At 37.5% G+C, this 25491-nt stretch overlaps 1 protein-coding gene and 1 pseudogene across 1 annotated transcript in view; both read right to left on the bottom strand.

Annotated features, from left to right (window-relative positions):
- The window catches only part of FREM2 (FRAS1 related extracellular matrix 2), a 201237-nt gene that overhangs the window by 104958 nt on the left and 70788 nt on the right, over positions 1 to 25491 (bottom strand). The window contains exons 3-5 of the mRNA XM_522664.9: positions 19353 to 19499; positions 13961 to 14191; positions 568 to 693 (exon numbers count right to left, since the gene is read on the bottom strand). Coding sequence (XP_522664.4) covers positions 568 to 693; positions 13961 to 14191; positions 19353 to 19499 — 504 coding nt within the window. The remainder of the gene's footprint in view (positions 1 to 567; positions 694 to 13960; positions 14192 to 19352; positions 19500 to 25491) is intronic.
- Positions 4246 to 4397, bottom strand: LOC112205267 (U6 spliceosomal RNA; annotated as a pseudogene).

Raw genomic sequence — 25491 nt, 5'->3', positions numbered from 1 at the left:
CCCACGAATGAAAATTTTAACAAAAGTCTACTCTGATATCAGCATATATAACTTTTGATTTTGCATTTTTAGAAAATCTACTTATTTCCTAGAAAGGTGTTTAGTATATTAGTGAATATTATGTATTAATTTTAATTTTTTATTATATAAAATCACCTTCCATAGGATATTTGCTCATGAGCAAAACAACCATTTTGATATTTCTTTGAAATGAGTTGCAAACTGGTTTTAAATTAGTTTCTTTTCCTTGGGCACGCATCACTTTGCCTCTTTTTTTTTTTTTTTTTTTTTATAGTAACCCATTTCTACTTGAGCAGGCTGGGGTGGGCTTTAGTTCCTTACAATCCAAAAAGCCTTGAGTATTGCAGTAAGTGACCAAGTGAAATCGGAAAGAGGACTCATCAAAGGTGAAATCCTGAAGAAAGACTTCTAAATAAATCCTTTTCTGTATCTATGGAAAATTAATAAAGTATACCCCTCATGGTAAAATGTTATGGCTCCAATATGTTAAAAAGGCTTATTTATATCTTTTGGGGGTTATCTTAGTTTTTCGGCAAATCGAGCTACCTTGTTGGGTATAACAGACCACCATTAACTCCTGGCTCACATCTCCGCTCCTCCTGATGGGAATGAACAGCTCACCAACATCTTCTTCAATGGAGTATTTGGACTGCAGAATAAATACAGTTGATTCTAAAGAGAAAACACAATTGCAGGCATTATTTTTGTCTGAGCTTCTTACCTCTGAAACAATCATACAGAATTAAAATTTCTCTAATGATTGATTTTTCCCCCTTGAATATTCTTTAGAATAACATAGTGGGAGGAAAGGGAGGAAGGAGAGGGGAAAAGAAGTGATATAGGCTCTGGGCCAGTGAATTCTGAAATCTAAAAACAAAACCCAACATGGCTTTTATCTCTAGTAATTGCTTTCTTCTAAGTAAATAAGTCATGCTGACACAGTTTTTATAAATCTAACTTTGTTCTCTTGGCACACATTAACACCTTCCAATGGAGCACAACTTGAGAGGTGGAAATGACCTCAAAAGTCATCTTGTCCCATCTCCCACTTTGCAGATGAGGAAACTCAGGCTCGTGTAGTTGAACTTATTTGTCAATGGCTGGCCAAGTCAGGATTAGAACTCAGATCTTGAAATGTCTGTTCTGCTGTTCTTTTCATCCAAAGTGAGTTCTTTTTGGACAATTCATGATTAAAGTTACAATAATACATTGTTCAACATTTTAAAAAATAGCTGTTCCCTTAGAATTGATAAATCTATTTATCAGCTATAAGGAATATTTCCGTGGCTCCCTTTCACTCCTGACAGAATAACATATACAATATTACCAATGATTCTTTTTTAACACAGTCAAAGGGCATGCTAAATAATAAAAATGGCAAAAGTAAATTGTTTAAAAAAATGCAGTTATCATGTAAAACAATAACAACCATTTAGTACAATGGTTTGACATTGTAAACCCCAAACAGATACTCTGGGATTTGACTGGGAGTTTGTTTCACAGACAGTCTCACACCCACACAGAAAACACTTCATGATTATTTTTAAAACAGTTAACCTTATGACTTAAAAATTATAAAAGACTGCTGGAACAGCAGATACAGCCTTGGAGGTCCATGCTCCACTCTGCTTCACCCTGCGCTGTGCCCCAGGAGCTGACAAATGGGAACCACGCCTAATGTTTCCCTTACATTCTGGCTCCTGGTTGGGTCGGCCAATGGGGAATACAGGAAGGAACTTGGAGGGCAAAAGCAGAGTGGGCCAGGCGTTTATTCCCTTGGTTTCCCTCAGGGTTTCCAGAGCTGGCTGCACACCCTCCACAAAAGGTTAGAGTGCCTGTGGAAGGCCTAGGGCCTAGCTCACTCTCTGGGCTCAGCTAGCCTCTCCTGTCCTGTGCCTAGAGGTGGTGACGGGGCTGCTCTCATTAGCCTCGAAGCATTTTACCATGCCTAGGTATTAACAGATCTTTGCCCCCTCCTTTCTAAAATAGTCATGTGATTCAATTCTTCTTAAATTACTCATTTTCAGTGTGCCATTTGTTTTCTCCTGGAGTTATGACTGACATACTAATTTTTAAAAAGCCCCCATTTTAAGAAATCTGTGAATATAAGATTTTGTAACTAATTATTTATTTATCAAATATTGATTGGGTGACATCGACTTGCCAGACACTGTGCAGGGGATACAGAAGTAACAAAATCCTTGGCCTCATGGGGTTTTTATTATAGTTGAGGGGTGGGGAGGAGGAAGAAAATATGTATACAAGAAAATAAGTAGTATATTAGGGGCAACAAATTACATGAATAAAATAAAATATGCTGAGGGTGACAGGGAAAGCTGCAGCTGGACATGGTGTGAGTAGAGGGGCCTAAGATACACAGGAAAGTCGAAAAAAAAAGTCTCTGGTAGAATTAGAATCTCATTTGAGCTGAGATTGGAAGGTAGTAATAAAATGTCCCATATGAACAACTTAAGAGAATTCCAGGTAAATGGATGGACAAGTGAAAAAGGCCTTGGGGCAGGTTGTGCCAAGTGTGTACAAGGAACAGCCAGGAGGCCACTGTGCTTGAAGCAAATTGGACAAGAAGGAGAGCCTAAGACATGAGGGCTAGAGAGGTGGTGAAGGGGTGGGTGGTGGGCAGGTCACATGAGCCCTTCAAGACTATTGGAAGACCTTTGGTTTCTACTCAGAGTAAGATATAGAAATAAACAAAGACCAGATGGGATGAGAACAAGCAAGTGCTGTTTATTCAGAGCTTGCTTTAGCAATGGAATCAGCCACTATCACCTGTGTTTTGATAAAGACTCAAAGACAGGCAGAGAAGCAGGAATGCCTAATAGTGGAAAAAAGGGAAGGCTTCAGGTGTGCCCTCATTGGAGGCTGTTGGCATGGGGAAGCTCTAGTGGATTAACTAGAAGTGGGGTATCCTATGGTTAGAGGTGCATATATGGTTCTGTCTGGTTGTTCCAAAATTCAAAGTGGAGACAAAAATTAGGAAAGCCATCATCAGATCCTGACCACTGGAGGCTGATTGCCAAAAAAGTTGTCTTTGGCTTTCCGGTTGCTGTAGGTTGTGCTGCAGAGTTGTATTTTAACGTGTGGTCTGGCTACTGGCTTTTTACATATTCAATCTCTCAATATGAAATCATTAGAAGGCTTTGGAGATGGGGGGAAGGGTTCCATAATCTGACATACTTTAAGAACATAAGTTGTGACTGCTGTAAGATAAAGAGACACCAGGTCTAAGAGTTGAAGTAAAGAGCCTGATCAGGAGATTTTGCAACCATGCAGGCAAGCGATCAGAGAAGCTTGGACCAGGCAGTGGCAGTGGAGGTGGAATGACAGGGCTGCATGCCAGAATATAAAGGTAGAGCTATTTGAGTTTTCTGATGGACCAGGTGTGGTATGCGCAAGAAACAGAAGAATAAAGGATGACTCCAAGTTTTGCTGTCTTGACCAACTGGAAAGATGAAATTGCTAGGTATACAGGTGAGGAAGACTTCAGGAGAATCAGATTTAGGAGCGGAAATCCACAGTTCCATTTTAAACATATTAAAATTGAGGTTCCTTTTAAATATCCAAGCTGACATGTCAAATTAGCCATTTGGGTATAGAATCATGGATGTCAGTGGAGAGGTCCGAATGGAAAACTAAACTGAACATGTTGATGGTATGTAGAGCCACGAATCAAAATAAAATCACACAGGGGAGGATTACAGATGAAGAAGAGAATGGATCTAGGGATTCACCATGGGGCACTTAGAAGTCAGGGAGATAAAGAAAACCGAGCAAATGAGGCTGAGAAAAAGTCCTAGGGATGAAGACAACCAGAGGAGTGTGGGCCCCGGAAGCCAGTTACAAAAAGCATATCAAGGAAAGGGGAGTGAACGGTTGTTTCAAAAGCTGCTAACATGTCACATGAGTGAAGAACTGAGAGGTGATCATCAGATTTAGCAAATGGATGTCACCAAAAGTTGGTTATTTTCACCAGAACTGTTCCAGTGAAGTAGAGGGGGAATAAAGCCTGAATAAGTAGGTTTAAGAGAGTGTGTGAGGAGAGGAGCAGGTGACACCAGGCATAGGCATTTATTTCAAGAAGTTTTGCTTTAAATGGAAACAAGTGACATGGAGAGAAATGTCTTTGCTGGTTTTTACTTTTTATTTTTTTACTTGTGTATCAGCAATCTTGGTGGCTAGGGACATCCTCACCATCACTCAGGCAGCAAAAATATGAAACGCTTCACAGATTTGCTTGTCATCCTTGCACAGGGGCCGTGCTAACTCCAATTTCAGTATATGACCTGCCCAAGTGAGTACTTTTTTTTTTTAATATTCTTTTTTTAAAAAATTTATTTCAAGCTCTGGGATACAAGTGCAGAACGTGTAGGTTTGTTAATAGGTATACATGGGCGATGGTGGTTTGCTGCACCTATCAACCTGTCATCTAGGTTTTAAGCCCTGCATGCATTAGGTATTTGTCCTAATGCTCTCCCTCCCCTTTCCCTCCACCCCCCGACAGGCCCCAGTGTGTGTTGTTCCCCTCCCTGTGTCCCTGTGTTCTCATTGTCTAACTCCCACTTATGAGTGAGAACATGCAGTGTCTGGTTTTCTGTTCCTGTGTTAGTTTGCTGAGAATGCTGGCTTATTTTTAAGACGAGTTTTAGTAAAAGCAAGAATTACACCTACTATTATGAAGTAAGGTTTTTACCAAATATAAAATTTCAATGTAGAAATTATCATAAGACTTGAGTACAAATAATACACCAAGTATCACTGAAAATTCAAGTCAAATATTCAATTAGTTTTAGTGAGTTTGTTTTCATTAACTTATGGAAATGTGCTCCGGTATCACCTAGATTTTGGCAGTCTTCAGGTCATGGACTCTGTGGCATTAGTATGAAATATTACAGAAAGTTTGATTTATTAGAGTTTTTGTTAACTTTTTTTTTAAGTTTAGGGGTACAAGTACAGGTTTGCTACATAGATAAATGTGTGCCACCATGGCTTGCTGCACAGATTATTTCATCACCCAGGTGTTAAGCCTAGTACTCATTGGTTATTTTTCCTGATCTTCTCCCTCCGCCCACCCTCCACCTTCTGAAATGCCCAGTGTATGTTGTTTCCCGCTATGTGTCCATCTATTCTCATTCTTTAGGGTTTGTTATGGGCTGAATGTTTGTGTTCGTCCTGTATTATATGTTGAAGCCCTAATCCCCAAGGCAGTGGTATTAGGAGATGCAGCCTTTGGGAAGTACTTTGGTGAGGTCATGAGGGTGGGGCCCTCGGGATGGGATTAGTGTCCTTACAAGAAGAAGAAGACAGAGGTATTTTTCTCTCCATGAGCATGCACCAAGGAAACGTCTTTTGAAGAGTCAGAGAGAAGGTAGCCATTTCCAAGCCAGAAAGAGGCCCCTCACCAGGAACCAAATCTACTGGCACCCCAGTCTTGGATTCTCCAGCCTCCAGAACTGTGAGAAAGAAATGTCTGTTGTTTAAGCCACCCCAGTCTGTGGCATTTTGTTACAGCAGCCTGAGCTGACTAAGACAGGGTTGATTATTCATAATATTCATTCTATACTTCTAATCTATACTGGCCAGGGTTTTCTTTTCAAATAAGTTATTCAGAAGTGGTCCATGCATGGGATTTTAATTTAATAATCTTTTTAAAGATTTAAAGCTCAAGCACCTGAGTTTTGATTCTTCCTAGGCCTTATGACCCATGCAGGTTTGATTAAACAAGCCAGGACTTCTTGCCAGTGCCAGTAAGTTTGAATTAGGAATAAAAAAGAAAACTGAGTGTCTGGGCTGTGCCCTTCACTCTGGAATTCACTCCTACAGTCAATCTGACAGAGTAAATAGGCCCAGTATCAAGTTTAGGTCTTCTGTTGACCTAACTTCTAACAGAAATATGTAGGCTGTGGGAAAAACTGGAAAAGGGTATCACAGAGACAAAGAAAGGCTTCCCTGATAGACTTTTCTGTTAACATTCCTTTTCAACTTCACGTTATAAATACAATGGAAGTGTCTATGTAGGCTGCTTCAAGTAAGCATAGAGTTTTAAGTGCAAAATTCCTAAAAGTGGCATTTGTAGACTACCCTTAAAAATTCTTAGCTAGTAGGCATGGAGTTCTCATTATTTGCTAAGCTCCATTCTAAACACTTCACATGATTGGCTAGTTTTATCCTTGCAACAACCTTTGAGGTAAGAATTATTATGACTCACTTTACCTCTGAGGCACACGTATGTTAAGTGAGCAGCTGAAAGTTAGGTTGGTAGGTGGCGATGCTGGGATTTCAACCCAGAAACTCCATGTCAGAGCCTGCCCAGGCTCGTAACCACTACACATTACTGCCTAAGAGAAAACTGCTCAGGTTAGCCAGGAGTGGGAGCATCACTTACACCAGAGAAAAACAAAAGGCTAAATTGAGATGATAAGAGAGCAATACGAAGTACTGCTAAGGCAGAGAGATGGCCATTGCAGTAGAATCAGAAAAAACGAAGTTAGAAACAAATATTTTGAGAATTCTTTTTAAAATCCAGTATTTTCATAGAAATTATATATATATGATTGTATACATACACAATTTAAAAAGTATGTATAATTTTATAATATATGTACAATATGCATATTAATAAATCTTCACAAGTATTATGAAGAAGTATATAAAGTATACAGTATATTAGTATGTATATGGAATATAATATATGTATATCATAATATAAAAGTACACATGTCAAATCCCATTAACACACTGGATTGGAACTGCTGCTGTCTTTGTGAAGGTGTTCACTGAGAGACAAAGTTAAGGGCTACATTATAGAAATAGTCAACTCTCATAGAAAAAAATGACTGCAGGGTCGTACTCTCAAATGTTAACAATGGTTACTCTCAAGTGGTAAGGCTGCAAATGACTTTTGGAAATTAAGTGAATAGACCTCTGGTTTTTTTTTTTTCTTTTTAGCAGTTTTAGATTTAGAAACAAATGAATGGAAAGTGCATATGGTTCCCATATATCCCTTCACTCCCTCTCATTTTCCACCATTATTAACATCTTGTACTCATTTTTGACAATGAACATGTGTTACTTTTATACTTCCAGATTGATTTAATTACCCTTTATTTTGAAAGAAAGAGTAAAGTGAATGCATTCTTTATTAGTCCATGTGACTATATTGTAATGAGTACTGCAATTTGTAACTGCAGTTTTCATTTTTGGGTTTTGACTGTGCTACAACATAGGCAAAATTGATTTCTCTGTTCTCAGACATAAAGTAGTTGTAGCTTCATTTCAAAGAGAATGTACATTTTGTCCCTTCTCTCAATTATATTCTACAGAGGATAAAAAATAAACAGACTCTGCTAAACAATGATAGAACAAAATAGCTTCTAAAAATCTGCTATAATAGAACAAGAAAGGAAAAGAAAATAGAGTACATGGATGAAGGCACTGATGGTTCCTTGCCTTTAAGAAATTTGGCACATTCAAAAACAACTCAGAAGACATTCCAGATTCCAGTGCATTTTCAGGCCACTATGGTGCCCTCAGACTGGCCAACAAGTGGCATTGAATACAGCAGAGTCTGTCATTGATCTATTTGAACTTGGACAGCTTTCTTACATTTCTATGGTTTGTTTGTTTTACTCTAAGACAGACATAGTAATATAGACTAATTTTTACAGGGTCTTGAAAAAGAAATAAAGTAATGTAAACATACCCAAACCACATGATAATAAGTGCTACGAGTTCACATCAAGATAGCATGAGGTCCAAAAATTATCCTTTGGTACTACTATACAAATGTGTTGGTTAAAGTGAATCTTTGGGGCAAGGTGTGGTGGCTCACACCTATAGTCCCAGCACTTTGGGAGGCCGAGGCAGGCGGATCACTTGAGGTCAGGAGTTCGAGACCAGCCTGGCCAACATGGTGAAACCCCGTTTCTACTAAAAATACAAAAATTAGCTGGGTATGGTGGTGCACACCTGTAATCCCAGCTACTTGGGAGGCTGAGGCAGGTGAATCACTTTAACTGGGGAGGCGGAGGCTGCAGTGAGCCAAGATTGTGCCACTTCACTCCAGCCTGGGTGACAGAGTGAGACTCTGTCTCTAAATAAATAAGTAAATAAAGTGAATCTTGCGGTAATCTTTGTTTGAATTATTAAGTGTTTTTGTTTTGTAAATGGAGAAACTTCCAGAAAGTTTTTCATGACACAAGTTTTGTTTTGCACCTTTTTTTCTTATCCAATACTCAGTGTCAGAAGCTATGTGCTATACTTTTAGCAAGTGTTTGAAATTTTTTGTTTGCCTTAAGATGACGACCTATGCTTCACACTGATAGTTTCTTTTTAAAAAACGGTTTGACTCTCACTGAAGTTGAAGCTCTCTCATGCCTGCTTTATCATTTCTGTGTCATCATCTGCAGTGTACTATCGTTTCATTAATTCTGGACCTTGAATTTTGGCACATTCACCTCAAAATATCAGCTAGCCAGTGACCTCCTTATGTCAACACTGACAATGTGTAGAATTTCAAAAATAAGAATGAATGTTTGAGTTTCATATTGTAGTCAGCCTATGTCATCTGAATTCTATCATATGAAATCGGTTTGGCTCATTCAGAATAAAGATTTTTGTCTTTTCTTTGTACTCATTAATATTAGGTTTTTAACCTTTAATGTTAAGTTCTACATTCCTTTAAAATAATGTGTTTATTCTCTATTAAATATTATATGGCATTAACCTGCCATGGGCCCACCAGAAATGATTACAGAGATCAAATATTTAATCCACTGGTTCCTGGCCATATTTTGGTATCATGGAAATATCAGAATGACTCCGTTTCTATCAGAAGTTGGCAGACATTTCAAGTGTACAAACTAAATAATTACATAAACTATTACAGGCTTTAGGTACCTGTGCTAAGTATCTGTATTCAAATACCTCTATATTTGAGGTTGTTTTCTCCCAATAAATGTATATAGAACTCCATTTACTCTGGCTAGAAATTACTAAGTCAAAAAAGAATGGGATCTTTATATAAAATAAGAAGTTTTAGCTCTTGTATATTTTCCCTTAACAAAAATGGAAATGTTTAACATTAACTAATATCTATATGCTTTAAAGAGCAAGGAAAGATAGTGTAATTTCTGACAGCTTAGTAACTTAACACACGGAGGTTAAGAATCTTTATCCTAGAAGCCTTTCCTTCTCTCTCAAGACTGGATACTCCATAGATACTCCTTCTATGGGCTCTAGTTGCTCTTTTATCAGAGCACGTAGCATTCTATATTGTTAATTGTAACAATCTAGGGGAATGCAATCACCTAATTATATGATTAACTTCAAGGGTTAATGTGCCTTCTTCTCTACTACCTAGATCCTAGCAGCATTCCTGGCATAGAGTAGATATTTAATAAGCATTTGTTGAATATACAGATACATTATGCAGGAGCTGAATTGGTCTTGATTATTTTCTTAGAATGCTTAGTTTTATTCACCTATATAATAAATTTGAGGCTTAATATATAATAGAAAGAGAAAAGAGAAGAGCATAAGACGGGAAGAAATTACTGTGTTGTTTTCATATACAAGATAAGTAAAACAATGTCACAGTGATAAGTTCACTGATTAATTAGGATTTGGGATAGTACTTCTTTTCTAACCATGTAAAACGATAGAAGACCACAACTCAGGGGAAAGAAGAGCTCTAGAGGGGGAAACAATATATATATTTGAATATATATTGTTTAGTTTTATTATATATTTTATATATATATATATTTTTTTAAATACCGCCTCTGGCACTTATTAGCTGGGTGACTTGGGGAAAGTAAATTCCTTGACCCTCAGAGATCTTTGTAAATTGATATATAAATCACAGAGTTATAAACATAAGGTTTAAATGAGGTAAGTTTTCAAAGCTCTATTTCTCAGATTCCTCATCCAGAAAATGAGTTAAATGTTTCATGAACTTTAAACCCTTCCCAGTTGGAACTTTCTATGCGCATGTTAAAAGCAAGAAGAGGCTGTGTGTGGTGGCTGATGCCTGTAATCTCAACATTTTGGGAGGCCAAGGAGGACCACTTGAGGCCAGGAGTTCAAGACCAGCCTGGGCAACATAGTGAGACTCTTGTCTCTACAAAAAAAAACAACCAACCGAAAAAACAAACAAACAACAACAAAACAAAGAAACACTTATCTGGGCATGGTGGTGTGTACTTCTAATACTAGGTGCTTGGAAAGCTGAGGTGGGAGCTTTGCCTGAGCCCAGGAGTTTGGGGATGCAGCAAGCTATGATAGCTCCACTGCGCTCAAGCCTGGGCAACAGAGTGAGATACCATCTCAAAAAAAAAAGGGGGTGTGGGGGAGACTGTAGAATCAATCTCAATGAGTGACTGAACTCACTCTTTACATGAGGGTCAGCTCTATTGATCGCAGAGCCATGGTTCCCAACCAGAGACACAGACACTTGGAGGCATGGGGGCAGGGGGTGAGGTATTACAGTACATCCATGAGGGCACTGAGTATTGGACCAGGTTAAAGAAATAAGAAAGCATATAACTGTATGTGATACTTTTTCAGTGATGTAGACACTGATGTATTAAATAAAATACATAGTCATTTAAAATCTTCACCTATATAACAACTATATAATTTAAAAAATATATGGATACATGGCATTGTAAGACCATAATTATAAAATGTGAGAAGCCAATACATGTATACGTGTCTGTGTGTGCGTTAAAAAGTTCTGGGCTGGGCGCGGTGGCTCACCCCTGTAATCCCAGCACTTTGGAAGGCCGAGGCGGGCAGATCACCTGAGGTCAGGAGTTCCAGACCAGCCTGGCCAACGTGGTGAAACCCCGTCTCTGCTAAAAATACAAAAATTAGCCGGGCGTGGTGGCAAGCGCCCGTAATCCAGGCTACTCAGGAGGATGAGACAGGAGAATTGCTTGAACCCAGGAGGCGAAGGTTGCAGTGAGACAAGATCGCGCCACTGCACTCCAGCCTGGGCAGCGAGAGCAAAACTCCGTCTAAAATAAAAAAAAAAGAGAGAGAAAAAAAGAAAGTTCTTTTTGTCATATAATTTTGGAACTAATGTTCCAAAACTTGCCAAATATAAAATTGAAAGCCTCCTGTAAACATCAAGTAAAATGCCTAAAATGGTTCATATGTTTACAAGGGACTGAATGAGAGAACGTATATAATGTGCTAATAAACACACTGTCTGTTGCATAGTAACTGCTCAATGAATTTCAGTCGTTACCATTATAAAGTATTGAGAAAAGCATAGACTTACATATGTTTACATAAACTTGCTAATAAGTAAAACCAGTTCCCAGCCTAAAATAAAGCCGAGTTGGTTATTCCTTCTTCTAAACATCCCAATACTCTTCATACCTTGTTTTATCACATCACATTCTGCTGTGATAAGTTAAAGGGCTCTCTTTCCCATCCCCTATGGTCTTTGACAGCAGAGATTCTATGCTATTATCTTTGCATTCCCAATATATAGTGCTGTACCCAGCACAAATATGAGCTGGATAAATTTTTAATGTAAAATTTTAATTTTTAAATTTGTTTTAATTTTGAAAACAAAACATCATAACATGTCCTAGAATGAATATGCAGAGGGAGAGCTTGTAGGCATAACGGCTCCTAGGGCAGGTGAATTTATATGCAAAGAGCTGGAGAGAGAGTACAAAAGGAAACAAAGTTTTTAAATGGTGGGAAAAGTGATCCTTTGTAAGGGAAAAAAATTACTCAATTTCTTAAAATGAAATCTAACATTAGATTTATGATGTTAGAAATAAGAATTTGCATTCTGCTTTATGTTTTATAGAACTCTTTCATGGGAATGCTGTAACATGATAATTATTACTTTTTCTTATTTTGTGCATTAGGAAACTAAATTTTATTAAAAGCTGTTTTATTTCAGGTCATACGACTAGAAATAGAGTTGGGTTTCAAGACCAATGGTCTTCAACAAGGCACAGAGCATACCAAGCATTACGGAAGACTTATCAGTTATCCACGGATTTTCACGACTTGAAATAAACACGGCTGAATTTTATCTATAAAATTCTGAAACAACTTAGATGATCAATACATGAAATGAAATTATGGCAAAGTTTCATTTGGTATAGCCTACACTAAGAAAAGATTATATAAGTGGGGGGCTGTGTATGTGGGGTGTGCGTATGTGTTTTGTTTTGTTTTTAATATCCTACTGCTTAGATATATCATGGGTGCAGAGTGTCACTCTGAGCTTATAAATAGGAAGGCAGAAATGAATTCAAGTGTCTTATTTCTTCAGGTAATATGGCAATTGTACTAGTTGGGAAATAAAATACCAAAAAATGGCTTCCAGTTTTAACTAACGAGTCAATTTATATGTATTGAAGCTGTCCTGGGCTTGTTTAAAAGAGAAAAGCTTTATTTTTCAAGCATATGTGCAAAGTTCAGGACCAAAAGAAAGTTTAGTTATTTATCTCTGGATAATGCAGATAAAATTAAATGTAAGTAAATGCTAACTATTCTTTAATGAAAATTACAAACATAATTGAACTTCATATTTAACTAAAGGCAGAGTTGTTAAACAAATGATGTCAGAGCTCCAGTTTTCTTATTCACTTTCTTTAATTATGCTTAGTCTTTTAACACAGGGATTTCCACACAGGTCTCCATTTCATGTACTCTGTAGATTGTATCTTTGCAAACCATTTAAGAGTTTTCTGATTGACAAAATAAAGTAGGCTGGAAGTTTAAAAGAAAGTCATGTCTGGCTTCTGACAGGATCCTAGCTTTAGATGTTTCTATAGGGTTTGTATAAATGCCAGCCCTCAAAAAGCTATTCAATCTTTTTTCTTTTTCTTTTTTTTTCTTTTTAAAACTTTCTGACTAGATCAAGACAAGCCAGGACTGTAGAAGTATGACGGGGAATAAAAAGGTCAAATTACACACAAAAGCATTAAGGTTCACTTTTACCAGCATCAGCCAAGGTGTGCATTGACAAGAAAATGTAATCTGATAGAAATTAACAGCAATGATTCAAAACACTGTGTTCACTACAAAATGGGGGTGGGTGGGGTGGGTATTATGCCACAAATGTGGAAACATATGGCCAAATAAAAAATTTTGGCTGGTAAATATATAAAGAAATCTTGAATAATTAAAAGTAATATGGGGAACACATTAATTCAAGAATGATCTCATTCTCAAACCGTTTGTTTCGAAGATATGTTAAGACATTTAAAGGACTCCAAAAAGTGATGAATTAATTCAATAAAAATGACATGAGCAATATTAAATGATAGAATTATAATAACAGGAAGAACATGTTGGTAATTCTATGGGTAGTTCATTTACTTGGAAAAAATATAGCATCCCTGGCTGGACACAGTGTCTCATACCTGTAATCCCAGTGCTTTGGGAGGCTGAGTTGGGAGGATAGCTCGAGGCCAGAAGTTTGAGACCAGCCTGGGCAGCATAGCAAGACCATGTCTTTACAAACGATTTTATACATATGTGTATATATATAAAATTACATATAAATATGTAAATAATTTATATATAAAATTATATAAAATATGTAAATAATTTATATATATAAAATAAAAGATTTTCTGGTAATATGAAAATTGTACTAGCTGGAAAATATAATTATGTTTATATATACATAAAATCTATTAATACAATTTATATATAATATATAAATATTTATATATTATACATATTATACATATATAGCATTCTTTCATTACTTTTTAGTTTCCATTTTCCTGTCAACACATCTGAGAATAATGAATCATTAATCTAGAAGGTTCTCTCTATGGAAATTTCAAACATTGAATTTAAAACTATAAGCTATACCCCCACAAGGTATTTTGTCATAGCAGCCCAACAGCAACAACATAAACCAGTTGACGATGGCTCTTACCATCTCCTGGATCAACGATCTCAACAGTGGCGACTGTGGGGAATTCCAAGGCAGCCAGCACGGGCTCTGAGAGTACCACCTGAAAGGTTTCAGACTGCTCATGCTCCCCATCACTCAGGATCCGCACTCGCCATGTGGCCCTGGTCTGGCCTGGGTTGAACTGCACTTGTTTCTGTGCTTTGCCCTTGAAGTCTTTGTCTTTTTCTGCAGTTCCGTCTCTTGTGCCAATACCTTCACAAAAACATAATATCATTTTCTTAGTTTCATTTTCGCTTGGATTATTAAGATTTTCCTTGTTAACTTTTTGCATGTCATTTTATCCTGAAAAGCAAAGTTGATCCTGCTTTGACCTCATGAAATGGAAAATTGGGAATGGGTCTGATGACGAAAGTGTTTCACTGTAGGTGTTGGGTAGTTTGTGATTCTGTTCTGCTTTTGCCTCAATTATGGTTTTGCTATATATGCTTTAAGCTACATTTGGATTAGAACTTCTTGTCAAACAAGACCAAGTAAATGTATATTCACATTGTTCAATATCCTTACTCCTACAAGTTATACAATCTTAAAACTCTTCGCATTTACTTTTGCATGTGTTCCTGGATATTATTAAAAAAAATAAGAAACATTCTCTAACTATAAAATATAAGCCAATAAGAAACTCTTCCATGAAAGAATTCTCTGACTCACAATCTAAGTCATAAATGGCCAAGTGGAATAATAAAAAGTGATAGTATTCTCTAAGCACTTAATGGAACTAAGATCCTTTAAAAAATGTAATTCAGTGTTTTTCAACATGGTCACTGCAAAATTTTTCTTTCTGGAACACCCCAGAATTCCATGAAATTAAATAAACAGAATTGGAGAGCTAAATATATATGGTTATTATGAGCAGTATGCTTGGCTTACTCTGGTAGTTCATTCAAGGTCAATTTCAGTTAGCTGGGAAGGTTGAAGGATCTCTGGGTCTCTAACTACATCGCAAGATGATCTCCATTATTACCATGCCAGGTACTCAAACCATAGGGTACATTATCCAAAAGCAGTGAAAACATTCAATGTCATAGAAAAATTATAAAACGGCAATGGTACTTGGACTTCTATATCCTTAAATGCAGAACCAGAACCTCTTAATGAGTCAAGTTAATAGAATAATTTTCAAATATATTTCTCTAAACCTGAGCATTTTCAGAGAAGTGGGTAAGACAGACAGATGTAAAAGAGGGAAAAATAAGGCTGGGCATGGTGGCTCAGGTTTATCATCCCAGCAGTCTGGAAGGGCGAGGTGGGTGGATCACTTGAGCCCAGGAGTTCCAGACCATCCTGGGAAACATGGTGAAACCCCATCTCTACAAAAAAGACAAAAATTAGCTGGGTGTGGTGGCGCATGCCTGTAGTCCTTGCTACTGGGGAGGCTGAGGTGGGAGGATCACCTGAGCCCTAGGAGGTCAAGACTGTAGTGAGTTGTCATTATGCCACTGTGCTCCAGCCTGGGTGAGTGAGACCCTGCCTCAAAAATTAAAAATACATAAATGCATAAATAAATAAATAAAAGAGGGAAAAATAAAGTCTTGTGACTTAGATTTTTTAAATCTTGAAAATAAGTTATTTGGAAGATTTTGCATTTAGTTAAAAATTATATTTTTGAACAATTCCTTTTGTTCTTCAAACTAGAAATGAAACTGAACTAAATAAGATCCATTCAACCACAAATATTCATTGAGTACTTATTCCATGCCAGGCTCTATTCCATGTGCTGGGGCTGTATCAGAGAACAAAATAGACAAAAACTCTTGCCTTCGTAGTGCTTATATAAGAGTCATTTGAATATGTATTTATATATAGGAATATATCAATGACTGTTATTTTAATCTTAAAGTGAAGATAAAAAAGATTTTATTAAAAATATTTCTGTCTTACAGATCTCAGAACAATAACTGACATAAATATTGCATCATATTTTTCTTTTACAGTAGCAGGTAAAACATGATTCATTTAATGGCAAGAGAAAAAAGGGCACAGAACCAGGAATTGCAGGGCTGCATATCTTGTTGAATGCTGTAGACTTCCTGATAGCTCTCTGGTTCCTTGTGCACACAGAGTTGGTTGTCAACACCTCTTGGATCCACTACAATTCACTGCCAAGATGTTGATGAAAGGAATCATTCTCTCTGAGGTTCCAGAACACATGCTGCTCACTGACCCATCTATCCCCAGTGGCATGACCAGCAAAATCTGTTAGTTTGCCTCTGATAGCTACTGCTCACTTTTCTGCTTTGTTTTCTTTCATCAGCAATGCATTACTTGTTTTCTTTGGAGTTTCAAAAGGGAGTTAAAAACAAAAATTGAGTAAGTGTGATACAATGAATGTCTGCTAGTTCCAACTAGTCCTCCTTCCTACATGATAGTCAAGCCATCTAATATTAAATGAGTTGCAATACCATCTGATATTAAATGAGTTGCAATACCATATCCCAATTGTTGCTGCTAAAAACACCTATAATTTTTCACTTTTGTTATTAAATGAAACTGCAATTGGATCTTTTCCTCTGACATAGAAAAATAACAAAGTGGTTAAACAGGGTGTTTGTGGAAGGAGAGAATAGATTTTATATCCCATCCAGGCCATATAACAGTTGTGGGATTGTAGGCAAGTTATTAACTTATCTCAGTGGAGGATTTACAAAGCACTATGGTGCAGTGATCAAGAGCACGGGCCTTTTGCCCAATCTCAGCTCTGCCCCTTACTAGCTGGCTAACTTTAAACATGTCACAGCCTCTCTATTTCCTCACCTCATGGTACTCTCCTCATGGAGTTGACCTAGGTAGGGTATTGGGAAGCAGGCCCGGCAAATAACTCAATAAACATTAGCTATCATTGTTTCTTCATAGTTCACTACCTAACACAGCCCCTGGTATGTAATGAGTACTCAATAAAATATTTGTTGAGTCAGGGAATAAAGGATGGATGTAAGGTGTAAAAGAGACAGATAAAGTGCTTAATGTATGTATGAAGTACCTTGCCTTTAATAAATATTCAATAACTGGTAGCTATAAGAGCTTTGAAATGCATATACTAATGTGGAATATAAATACATATCTAGTTTATTAGTAGTTTTAGTGGTTATAAAATGAATAATAATCTTTGAGAATATACATCTACAAATTTCAGTAATTCATGGTTTCTTAGCTGTACTCAAGCGATACTCTGTCTTTTGCTATAATGCAATCTATCTCATTCTAAAAGTCCATAAATAAAAGCAGAGGTTGTATGGGCACAGTTATAAGCAACGTATTCATTGTAAAACTTGTATGAGGCTACCCTTCATTTTAATCTGGTTTCCATTTCAGGTCCTAGCATGAATTCCGTTATCATCTTCAATGACTGAAGGATGTGGGCCACACACAGAAGGCTTCCCAACTTTCTATCACCCCAGGTTACTAAGTAACCATGTGAAGTGAACCAAGTAAAGCCTATGAGCCTTTGTAGAACTGCTGTTAACCCCAAATTCGTAGAAAATAATAGTGCATTGAAAAAAATAACAACAAAAAGAGCTCTTGTTTGACATTTTGGCATCCAACTTAAGAAAAAAGAGGCAGTGGAGAAAAAAAAAAGGCAAAAAAAATATTTTACAATCTTTTTCTACTGTTAACTTTCCCAATGCTATCCAGGGGCCTGTTGTGAGTGAAAAATTAAATAAACTCACCAGGAGTGGGAACTCAGGTAAAAAATAGATAAACCTATTCTTAATAATCGGTAAGGTGCTCTGTTTTTTAGTTATCATTTTCCCCATGATTTATTTGCTATATGTTCAAGTACAAAGCAGAGTTAAGACGAATCACTCCCTGATGATAAGACAGGATGTGCACATGTGCACAGAGAATATGTCCCTAAAAGAGAGTGCAGTGAGAGTGCTCGGAATATCCTAGGCTAAATACAAAGCATGAGAAGCACGGCCAGGTGGAGGCTCATGCAAAATGAAGATGGAAGCAGAGGCTGGGGGTGAGGCCGCGGGGAGACCAGCCCCCCTGCAACCAGAGCAACCTCAAAGACAGGGAAAGTGTAGTGTGAAAACCTGGTCTTCTAAAGTTAAAAGGAAAAAAAAAGAATTTTAAAAGTAAGGAGTAATTAATATTCAGAATCAAAACATGTCAGGGGAAATCAAAAAGAGTGGTGGGGTTCTGGCTGCAGCAAAATTACAGCGGGGTGTGTGTGGGTGTCGGGGAGGGATGTTGAGGGTGGCAGGGGTGTGTATTTCTGTGCATAGAGGTCTACTCTTTGAGGATCTTGAAGTTCATGGACCCAGTAAAATTTCAAAATAATCATTTGGAGACAAGCATAGGTTTACTAACTTTTTACTTTGCCAACATTTTCCTAGATTCCCACCTTAGTTGATAATCTCACTCAATGAAATCTCTTTTTATCCCATGCAAATTCCATTGGTCTAGATGTCTATAAAATATATGGTACCAAAAACAATATAGTTGCTTCAGGTGCTGCCATTTTAATCAACATATTAAATATTTTGTGCCAATCATATTGCTGCTTAAAAGTACCAATATACTGCCAACTTTATTTTATGCTTCTATGAAAATCAAATATGAACTTGAGGCCGGGCGCGGTGGCTCACGCCTGTAATCCCAGCACTTTGGGAGGCCGAGGTGGGCAGATCACGAGGTCAGGAGATTGAGACTATCCTGGCTAACACGGTGAAACCCCGTCTCTACTAAAAATACAAAAAATTAGCTGGGTATGGTGGCGGGCGCCTGTAGTCCCAGCTACTCGGGAGGCTGAGGCAGGAGAATGGCGTGAACCTGGGAGGCGGAGCTTGCAGTGAGCTGAGATCACACCACTGCACTCCAGCCTCGGCAACAGAGTGAGACTCCATCTCAAACAAAACAAAACAAAACAAAACAAAACAAAACAAAACAAATATGAACTTGAATTGGAGTTGAAAAAAGGTTTCATTCGTTTGCTTCTGACTCTTAGTTTTATTTAAACGAAGTAAAGCAGAAGAAAATCATTAGTATTTAACAATTTACTGTTGTTACAAAGAAAGGTCACGATACTCATGTTTCAGAAAACTTTTATCTTATGGGTAAATTACAGATTTGCCTAAGCTCATTCTAAGATCTAGTGACATTTATTTTTATTTCGTAACTGATTAGTGTTCCTGCCAATTTTTATACCAGAAAAAGATCATATGTACACAGAAGGCTTGAAGAGATAAGTACCTTGACACAAACCTGTTGCTTGTTTCTTTAGTAGTTAGAGAACTTTTAAATTTTAACTTTAAGCTCTAAGTGAACTAAACTGACACTTTAATCACTGTAGAATTATAAACCTTTGCTAGAAAAATAAAATTCTAAGACAGAAATAAAAAATTAAACTTACTTATAAAAGAAGTTTCTCCCAAGTAACCTCTACGTTTAAGAACAACATCTAGAAATTTGGAGTCCTCATTGATCAGGTAATATTCCTTTTCAAAGGAGATCCATGCCCAATTCAGACGAAAATTCTGGTTCGTTAACTTGTTTCCACCTTGAAAATAAAAATTTAAAGCCATAAATTAGTGCTTTCTTGAATGAGTGGTCTTCAAAATTCCACAGATTACTTTAATGAAACAACATTAACAATCAATACAGCTACTTAGTTTGATACACAACTCTGGAATATGTACATGGAGATACAGCTTACAGTCTAGGGACTGTTACACATACATTCAATCGCTGACATAATTCTTCACAAATTCCTTGCTGTTTTAGGAGGGGAAGTAGGTAATGGGTAGGAAGTGCACAACTACTAGAGGCTATTTAGTTTAATCCTAAAACTAAATATCCAACTTGCAGGATAACTCACTTCCCACAAGGTGCCGCTGGAGAGCAAGTTTTCTAATCAGAGGGCTGCAAGGCTCCTTTGTGATGTTCTACAAAACACACACACAACTTCACAAATACTTTTTCCGGTTCACAGAGCAATTGGGTGGAAAGTTTTAATTATAACCACTTAAGGAAAAACAAATATCCCTTCTCCGCCTCCCTTCCCCACTATATTCCACTCCATTCCTTAGAGCAAACAGACAGTTCTTTTCATTGATTTCCATTCCTCTCTGAAGATAAGGTTTTCCCCTCCCATCTTCCCACCAAAATGGAGCGGGCTGCCTATCAGGAGAAAATAAACCTTGCGTGTGATCTCTCTAATGTGAAAGCGACTATGTTGGGTAAATGAAAGGAAAAATGGTTATCAGCTGATCACTCTGCACGCATCCCTCTACTTCTTTTGATCTACACCAATTATTTCAGAGTAAGGTGAGGTTTACAAACAAAGGCATCAGTCTGAAAGAGGCTGTAAAAAAAAAAAAAAAAAAAAAAAAAGCCTAAGTAACAGACACAGCTAGAGGCACAGTTTTCATTCTAGTTTCTTCTCTTTGCAGTTCACATAGAAAAAGAAATGAAAGAGGAAAATCTCAAAACTTTAATAGATGACAAAAAAAATCTACACAAGGGAAAATGTTGAGTGAGCGAAGACATGAAAATACATTCATCTTTGCTCGAACTTTAAAAAAATAAAAACTGCAGCAACTTTGAGCTATCAACTTAACAGGTACTAAAGATTAAAGAGAATACCTTGTACAACTGAGATTATGTAGGGAAATTGTTTTCTTGTTTACTGTTGTTTGGCTTTCAAATTAGCACAAGCCTTTTGGACAGCTATGTGCCAATGTGTGCAAGGGGCAAAAAGATGGTTATAGCCTTCAATCTTGTCGCTCCTTCTGTGGGATTTTTGCTTTAAGAGAAGCAGAAATATATTTGTAAGGAACTATTCATTGCAATATTTTCTATAATAACCCCAAACCTTAAAAACTATCTTATAGTATATCAAATCAATAAAATGTTATTCAACTCCCAAACAATAAATATGAAATTGTTGTTGGAACACTGAAAATACTTAAAAACACAACAACAAATGGTACTGATGCTGTGAATGTAGCTTTGTAAAATGAGACATGATACAGGAGAAGCTGCTTGGTGTTTTAAATGGTGGGATTATGGACTTTCCTATTTTTAGTTAATTTATCAACTATAAAATATAAACAGATTGGGGCCGGGCGCGGTGGCTCACGCCTGTAGTCCCAGCACTTTGGGAGGCTGAGGTGGATCACCTGAGGTCGGGAGTTCTAGCCCAGCCTAACCAACATAGAGAAACCCCATCTCTACTAAAAATGCAAAACTAGCCAGGCATGGTGGCGCATGCCTGTAATCCCAGCTACTCGGGAGGCTGAGGCAGGAGAATCGCTTGTACCCAGGAGGCAGAGGTTGCGGTGAGCCAAGATCGCACCATTGCACTCCAGCCTGGGCAACAAGAGTGAAACTCTGTCTCAAAAAAAAAAAAAAAGATTGGAGAGCAGGAATTTTGTGTCAGTTTGTCAGTTTAACAAGGAAACTCATTCCACATTTTGCGCTGATGAAACTTACTAAACTTACTATGCCCAATGTCTGCTGCACCCTGAGTGCTGTTCTGGAGAGGAGAGGCCATGGGCTAGGAGGCTCCTCAGAACTGGAGTCCAAGGCCCACCCACATCACTTCTAGCTGCTGTCTGACTCTGACCAAGTTACTTCTCTGGATCTCTGTTTCCTTTTCTGGAGAGTCAGGTGAGGGTGACGCTAATTAGCACCTGTGATTTCTTCAAAGATCGACTCAGATAACCCATACACACACAGTGCTCTGAGGTCAATAGTATCATTCAACAAATGCAAGCTCACTCTGCCCTGCCACGCCACGCATGCCCAAGCCCACCCTGCATGCCCACTGCTAGACTACTATTCGTCTGCCTTACACCCACCTGTGCTCCTTTCTCCTTTGCCCCTCTTGCCTACAGCTTTTGCCCATATCAAGTGGACTTTTCTTTGCAGATTTCCAGGTTCATCCTGACCTACCCTGATTGTTCCCCTTGCACCCTAATCTGCCCATTTGGAGGTCAAGCCAAGATTCTTGCAGCTCCTGGGATTTGCCACCCTCACTCTTTCCATCACCCTTGTCCTCTTGCCTAAAATGAGGACCCCTATTCTTCCTTGGCTGACACTTTCCACTCCTTATTGCTGCTCTATCCCCCTCCTGTGTGAAGCAGCTGCAGCTGCTCCAGCCCTTTCATCTCTTTGTGGTTCTGCAGCTGTTCTCTTATTGATTACTCTGTATAGTTGTGCACTTTAGTGGGTATCCTCTCATATTTAATTGTATTAATTTATTAATTGTACTAAATTGCACTAATTTACATCAATAATTGAGAGTATCCATTCTTTCATTATCGCCAATACTTGTTCTCATTGTTTTTAAAAAATATTTTAAAAAATTATTGTGTTTACATTCCATTAATTGGAACATCATCTAGAAAGTAATAGAAAAGATAGAATAACATGCAATTGATTAAATTAGTACATAAAACAGCTCTGATTTCAAAACAAATTATCAGATGAAAACACCTTTATGCCACACTCCTGTCCACTTTAAACTGTGGTCCCAGCAAGCCTAGGTTTCATTCCAAACTTCTTGTCATGCTCTACCAAGCTTTTTCTTGTCCATTCTAACACCTATGACTTCACATCCTATCACTTCCCCTTAAAGAGAAATATTCATCCTCTCACATCCAACCTCTCACTCTCTTCTGAACAAAGGTGGCTGTTTTTGTATGTGCTGTATCTTCTGCCCAGGACATCCTTAGTTTTTCTACTCTTCCTGGGAATCCCTATTCCTCTAAATTTTAACAATTCTTAGCTAATTTTAAGATTTGATTCTAACCCTTTCCTGAGATATTCCAGAAAATATCATTCTCTTCTAAATATGGCACATTTTAAGAATATTGAGTCACTGAGGACTTCTCTCTTCAGTTTTTATAAAACGGCAAGCCCAGTGCAAACTCCAGCCCTCTCTACCCCTTTATTCTGATTAGTTTTTCTCTACGGTACTTTCCAAAATCTTATATCCTGTATATATTTACTTTTTTTTTTTTGTCATTTTCTGTGTTCTCCCACTGCAACACATGATCCAGGAGTTCTGGGAGCTCATTTAACTTATTGTTAGAAAAACGCCTATTGCATCAATTAGAAACTCTAATGTCTTGGCTGAAAGTTTAGTGGTCCTTCATTTATTGAGCAATATAAATTTTCTATGTAAACATAACATATCTCTTTCATTACTGAATCTTTTTATTAAAAAACAGTAATTGGTTTAATGACACTCTTTCTAAAATGTTTGCATACTTCTTGAAAGATTTTAAGTGATACACAAATGTGAATTATTGGAATTTGTGTTTCCCTAAATGACACTCCCAGGGATTATTGATGACTAAAGGGCTATTTAACCCTTCCATTTCCTTTGTGGATGGTTTTAGAGATACCTAATTTCATCTCTATTTATATATCTGTAAAAATTATTTTCAGGTTTGTGCCTATGTTCTGAAAGGATGAAGTTGCCAGGTTACTGGTTAATCAGAGGTTTCGAATGACACACAGCTGAACAGTTTGCTAGTATTTCATATGTACAACCACCACCTTGAGATTTTATTTCAAAATAAAATTCAGAAAAAATATAAAGAAGCTTTGCTTTGTAAGACAGGGAGATGGCTCAAAGTAACTATCATAGAAAATTTAGAATTCCCACTATCACTGGGATTTTAAACCAGAGAATATAAATGAAACAGATATTTAACTAGAAAATATGCAGTCTATAAAGCTTAAATCTGAATGGAATTAAATACTACATAACTCTTCTGTACGTTACACATGTGAATCGGATTTGGTTTCAGAATTTGTAAAATCTTAGGTACTCACTTCTTACGCAAGAGTGATATAGAGATTTGAGGAACCAAGCTGTAACTTATTGTAACTCTCTTTACTAAAACTGTGACCTTGTATAATTGAACTCTGTATTTTATTGAAAGAATAGAAAGATACCTTATTTACTAATTTGTTACCTATCACGTAAACTCCTCTAAAACCTCAATTCATGGAAATAATAAACATTGACACTTTAACAAAAGCTACAGCTTACTGAACGTGAAATTATAGATGAAGTTAAATAACGTTAAAAACTGACAAATTTTTACTTACACAAAATTTGTTGCCTTTCTAAAATAGATTCTGTCATCTATGGTGCATGAGGAGCTAGTCTCAGCACCTCATTGGAAAAAAATTAAAGTCCATGACTCATGTCATAAATCCACACAACAGGTGCCTGACAGCTGATAACCACACTCCCAAATGCTCTGTCTTCAAATCCTGACACCAAAGCCATTAAGGTTTTGATGAAAAGACCTCTTTTGAACTTATCCAGCTGGTCTTTACGCTTCTTCATTTTCTTCAATTCAAACTCAGTAGTTTTTTTTTTTTTTTAGAATAACAAAGAATACCAAACTCCAATTAGCCCTCCCTAAAAGCTCAGGGCTGCCCGATCTCTCTAAAGACAAAGCATTTAATCTTCAATAATATGAAACTAGTGCCACAATTTTGACTTGTATTTGATAAAGGGGACGTGTCCATTCAGCTTTGACAACAAATTTCTTCTTGGAGAATAGTTACAAATAGAAAATATTGTTGGTAATTTCTAGCTTGGTAAAATCTCATTTGCCCAGAATAAAGGTCAGCTTCAAAGCTGAATTGAAAATCAACTCTACAGAAATTTTTAAAAGCTGGATGTAGTCCTTTAAATCAACGATAGATATAGATATTTATATGAGAAAAGATTAAGATAATAATACTATTACCTACCTTATTGGGGAAATTAGATCATTTGATTTTCGTTATTGTTTTAGAGACATGGTGTCACTCTGCTGACCAGGCTGCAGGGCAGTGATGCTATCACAGCTCTCTGCAGTCTCAAACTCCTGGGCTCAAGTGATCCTCCCATCTCAGGCCCCTGAGTAGTTGGGACTATAGGTATAAGCCACTGCACTGGGCAGACAATTTGATTTTTAAGCAGATTTTGAAGAAGTCTTGTTCTCTTAGACAGCAAGGACAGTGATTAGCAACCATGCAGCTACCATCCAAATCAATGCTAGTGATCATGGTGAAGATTTAAAATTAAAGTTAAAATAAGGGATTCATTTCATGGCCATTTCCGTGATAGGATTGTCTTCTCTTGAACTTTGCATTGCCTCAGAATCTTCCACAGGAGAATCTCCTCGAGCTTGTGGAATCCTGTCCTCTGGCCCCTAAAATCAGACTGACTTCACTCTTTGCTGAAAATCACCTGGTGCAGAGCTGAAGCCGACTTGGCTGCTACCCTGCCCCCAGGGGCTGGCATTCAACTGCGGGAGATGGCACAGGCACCTAGATAATGTGCACAAACTAGAGCCTGGCAAATGCTGTGAGAGGCACTGATAATGAGCTGTGGGAGTTCACAAGAGTGAGGGATTACTGTAGCCTGAGGGGATCAAAGACAAACTCATGGAAGAGATAGTGTTTAAATGGGGGCTTAAGTACAGGGTGGTATTTAGACATTTAGAGAGATGGAGGGGAAGGCGTTCCTGGAAGATTAG

Source organism: Pan troglodytes, chromosome 14 (genome assembly GCF_028858775.2).
Source record: "Pan troglodytes isolate AG18354 chromosome 14, NHGRI_mPanTro3-v2.0_pri, whole genome shotgun sequence".
NCBI classification, from domain to species: domain Eukaryota; kingdom Metazoa; phylum Chordata; class Mammalia; order Primates; family Hominidae; genus Pan; species Pan troglodytes.
This window is presented reverse-complemented; position numbering and strand designations above follow the sequence as displayed.